Raw genomic sequence first — 4,110 nt, forward strand, 5'->3', positions numbered from 1 at the left:
ATAAATGAAAAAATGCAAATAAATACCCATTAAAAAATAAATAAATAGATAGATAAAAAAATCTACCCTTCCACAATGCAACAATTGTTAATAATAATAATAATAATAATAATAATAATAATAATAATAATAATAATAATAATAATAATAATAATACATTAATAAAATTTAATCAGATGTAAAAAAAAACAACTGCCAATGAGAACATGAAAGAAATTTAATCATTGATTGTTTGTTTGTAGTGCCAACCCCTTGATTCTGCTGCTTTTACATCCCTTAGTATGAAATAAATTAAATATTGTCTTATGCTTGCCCCTGTTTTCAGGTCTTATTACAAACTGTCTTGTTATATATATATATATATGTGTGTGTGTATGTATATATATATATGTATATATATCGTGTTGTCAATGTAGTTGATGTTGCTGTTTTTGTTATCACTAGTTATATTGATATTGATGTTTGCAGAGGTTGTATGAAGTCCAGCAGTATAGCTAAAATGTGTGTATGTGAATATACGTACATATGTGTTATATGTATTTATGTGTGTGTGTGTGTGTGTGCAGTCATTACAGAATATAACTTGCTTTTCTTCTATTTTACAGGGCCAAGGTCGTATTGAAAAGACTGAAATTATTGAGATGGCCATCCGACATATCAAACATTTGCAAAACATTCACAGATCTCTGGGTATGTGTTCCTTCTCATTGAGTTATTAGTTTCAATTAGTCTTTGGGTTTAATTATAAATGTGGCAGCATTCATTATAACAAGTCTCTAGACTGGTTTTCTATACACTTGCTCTCTTCAAGTCACTATATATATATATATAAATATACATACATACATACATACATACATACATACATACATATATATATATACACACACACACACACACACACACACATATATATATATATATATATATATATAAAAATAGAAAATGGGACAAGAACGCAAAGCATCCAGATAGTTAGGTGATACAAGAAAGGGACAACAAAACATCCAGCTAGACGATACAAAGAAAACAAGGACGGGTCATTCAGAATAAGTATGGTCAATCTGTTCAACTAAACCATTCACAGTGGTACTCCAGAATGGGCACAGTCCAATTATTGAAACAAGTAAAAGATTAAGATTTTCCTTCTAACTTTCAACTTGAAATGCTGTCATCATTATTATTTAGCAATGTTCTTGTGGTCTTTTAGAATATTATTTTTAATGTTTCTCTATTTTTTTCTTTGAATCCACAGTAAACCAGGGACAATGTTGTGCAGAGAAATTCTATCTTGGTTTCAAGGAATGTGAAGCTGAGACAATCCGCTACTTTGTAGAATGTGAAGGTCTAGACAACAAAGACCAGTTCTTCATGAGAGTTATCAGCCATCTGGAAGCTGTCAGTAAAAAACATCTTGCTACAGGTCAGTAATTTGAGCTCTTGCCCAATTTTTACTTCAGCCCTTTGCTCCCTATAGAGAATAGGTCATCGGTGACATTTCTACACTGCTTTTGATGCTGGGATATCTTTTTCGCTTCTCTCCAGTTGGATTCCTGCCCTTTCAGCTCTTGTTCTTGGACTGATAGGATTCCAGCTGATAAGAGAGGAGGCCTTCTTCATCCAAGTCTCGTTTTGAACTGTCATCAATACTTCTGTAACTTTTTTCTAGATAGGGATGTTGGCCCAATGCAAACCTATTTTCTCCTCTGAGAAGATGCATTCCATATTTGCTGACCTGTATCTTTTGACTTGTCTAGCATGGAAGGCCCAACTAGAAGATTGCACTCTACTGGCGTATCTCTCAGGGGTCATTGAGAGTCAAACAGGCCACCACACCACTACAAGTACTGTCAGAATTGCTGGCCTTGTGGTGGTTGATGTATAATTGGCTGTGTCAAATTATTGTTTTTGTTTTTTGTTTTTTTTTTTTGACTAGGTGGTACCCAACATCATTTGCTTGCAGTACCTTGTTCCTTATGTTCTCGAAATATATTTGTGAATAATATGGTTACAAGTAATTCCTAAGACCCATCTTTGGTAATGTGGCAGTGCGTCATGTGTCTTCTTATTTGAGAAGTCCAATGTTCTGATGTCTAACCTCCCAACCATTTCTATAACAAAAACGTATGCTATCCCTGCTAATATAGTACATGTGTGTGTGTATGTATTTCTTTGCTTAGCTCTCTATCAATTTTCACCGTTACTTTTTTAAATTTTTTGCAGGAACACAAAACTGTACTGACTTCCCAAAAGAAGAACCCAGTTCCGGAGACAAAGCCAACATATCGTGTTCATCACTAAATGCCGAATGTGATAACAAAATGAAGAGCAATGACAGAACACTACAGACAGTTCCGGAAATACTTGCCCCTTCACATGACTCAATCAATTCAGCAGCAAGTAAACAACTTCGGTCTCTGTTGTCTCAAGGAAATGCTGGCTTTGAGCAACCTGACAGTGGTAATGCTAGCTGTGCCGATTCTCTGGGAATGTTTTCAAGCAGTGAATCTAGTATCTCTGGAAACAATGCTGATGAGGTCAACATGAACATGAACAATGGTGAAGGAGACATGCATTACCATGGAAATGTTGGTTCTGAGAATGGATCTTCGAGTGGAAGCAGCAAAGAAAATAAGTTTACCAATTACAAGTTTAAGCATGACATCACAAAGCGTTTCTCGGAAGAGGAGAAGTACAGCGTCGATATCTCGGCTTCGTTGACTCAAGAGAATATCATAGAATACCAAGAGAACCATAACTATGACAAACTTGGATATGAAAAACACAGCAAAGATAAGCATGGATATGATAAACATGGTCATGATAAACATGATAAACATGGTCATGATAAACATGATAAACATGGTCATGATAAACACAGTCATGATAAACACGATAAACATGGTCATGATAAACATGGTCACGATAAACACAGCCATGAGAAACATGGATATGATAAACATGAAAAGCATGGATATGATAAACATGGTTTTGAAAAACACGAGAAGTTATCGAGTAAACTAAAACGGAAAATTGTGCGTTCCATGTCACCAAGTTCTTGTTCTGATTCCACTGCATATCCAACTTCAGAACACAGCTCAAACGGTGCCAGTAATAATGTTTCTACAATGCTTTGCCATTCTCCTGAAGACGAAACGGTCAACAATGGCGTTCACCTACCAGCTTTTGTACTGCATCCCCAGGGCACGCATTACCTTCCTCTCACAATCCAGCAGTCGTGTTTCCAGAACAGTCTGCAACAAGTGGAACGGACGCAGCAGCCCATTGTATTCCATCCTATTAGTATCCTCGTCAATTTTGCAACACCTGGTCTTGTCATCCAGAATGCCGAGTCGTTTGTTAATAATGCTGCCTTGGATGTTACATTTTCTTCGTCGTCTTCTTCATCTACTTCGGCTTCAGCTGCTGCTGCTGCCAATGCCGCTGCCGACGCCACTGCCGATGCTACCACTTCCGCTGGTGCTCCGCTGGCAGAGAATGGCAATTCCAACAACGCCCGCAGCATAACTCTTGTTAACAGCAACAACAACAATAACAATAATAATTGCCCAAGCCCTGTGATCAACAAGCCCTCCCTCTCTCACAACTGCACTACAATAACTTCTCCCTACAATCTCAGTCCGGCGAATTCGTGCCACAGTGTTGGTAGCAATAATAGTAGTACTAGTAGTAGTGGTAGTAGTAGCAGTAGTGTTACTGCTGTTAACAACAACAACAATAACAACAACAACAGCACTGTCAACACTACCGCCACCATACCACTCAATGCCATCCAAGCTAACAACCACATGTCGCCTGTAAAACATGGCAATAATACTGACCACATGAACTCTGGTCCTGTTGTGGTCAACAGTGCAACGTCTTTGCCGCAGACGTCGTCACCACCTGCAGCCACACCTACTGTAACAACGGCAACGGCGCTACTGCAGACACCAACTGGTGCTTTGATTACGCAAAGCATACTGCACCAACAACAACAACAACAACAGCAACAACAACAACAACAGCCACCATTACAACCACAACACCTACCAATCCATCAGACGCACTTACCTCATATCCACCCACATCAACCACCCCCACCACAGG

General features: G+C 38.1%; 1 protein-coding gene across 1 annotated transcript in view; it reads left to right on the forward strand.

Moving 5' to 3' along the window:
- Positions 1 to 4,109, forward strand: part of LOC106871550 (putative uncharacterized protein DDB_G0277255) — a gene marked incomplete at its 3' end in the record, with an annotated part of 41,728 nt that extends 37,619 nt beyond the window's left edge. Inside the window, exons 5-7 of the mRNA XM_014918053.2 lie at positions 606 to 690; positions 1,256 to 1,423; positions 2,224 to 4,109. Coding sequence (XP_014773539.2) covers positions 606 to 690; positions 1,256 to 1,423; positions 2,224 to 4,109 — 2,139 coding nt within the window. The remainder of the gene's footprint in view (positions 1 to 605; positions 691 to 1,255; positions 1,424 to 2,223) is intronic.
- Position 4,110: the final 1 nt, after the last annotated feature.

This window comes from Octopus bimaculoides, chromosome 4 (genome assembly GCF_001194135.2).
Source record: "Octopus bimaculoides isolate UCB-OBI-ISO-001 chromosome 4, ASM119413v2, whole genome shotgun sequence".
Classification (NCBI taxonomy): Eukaryota; Metazoa; Mollusca; class Cephalopoda; order Octopoda; family Octopodidae; genus Octopus; species Octopus bimaculoides.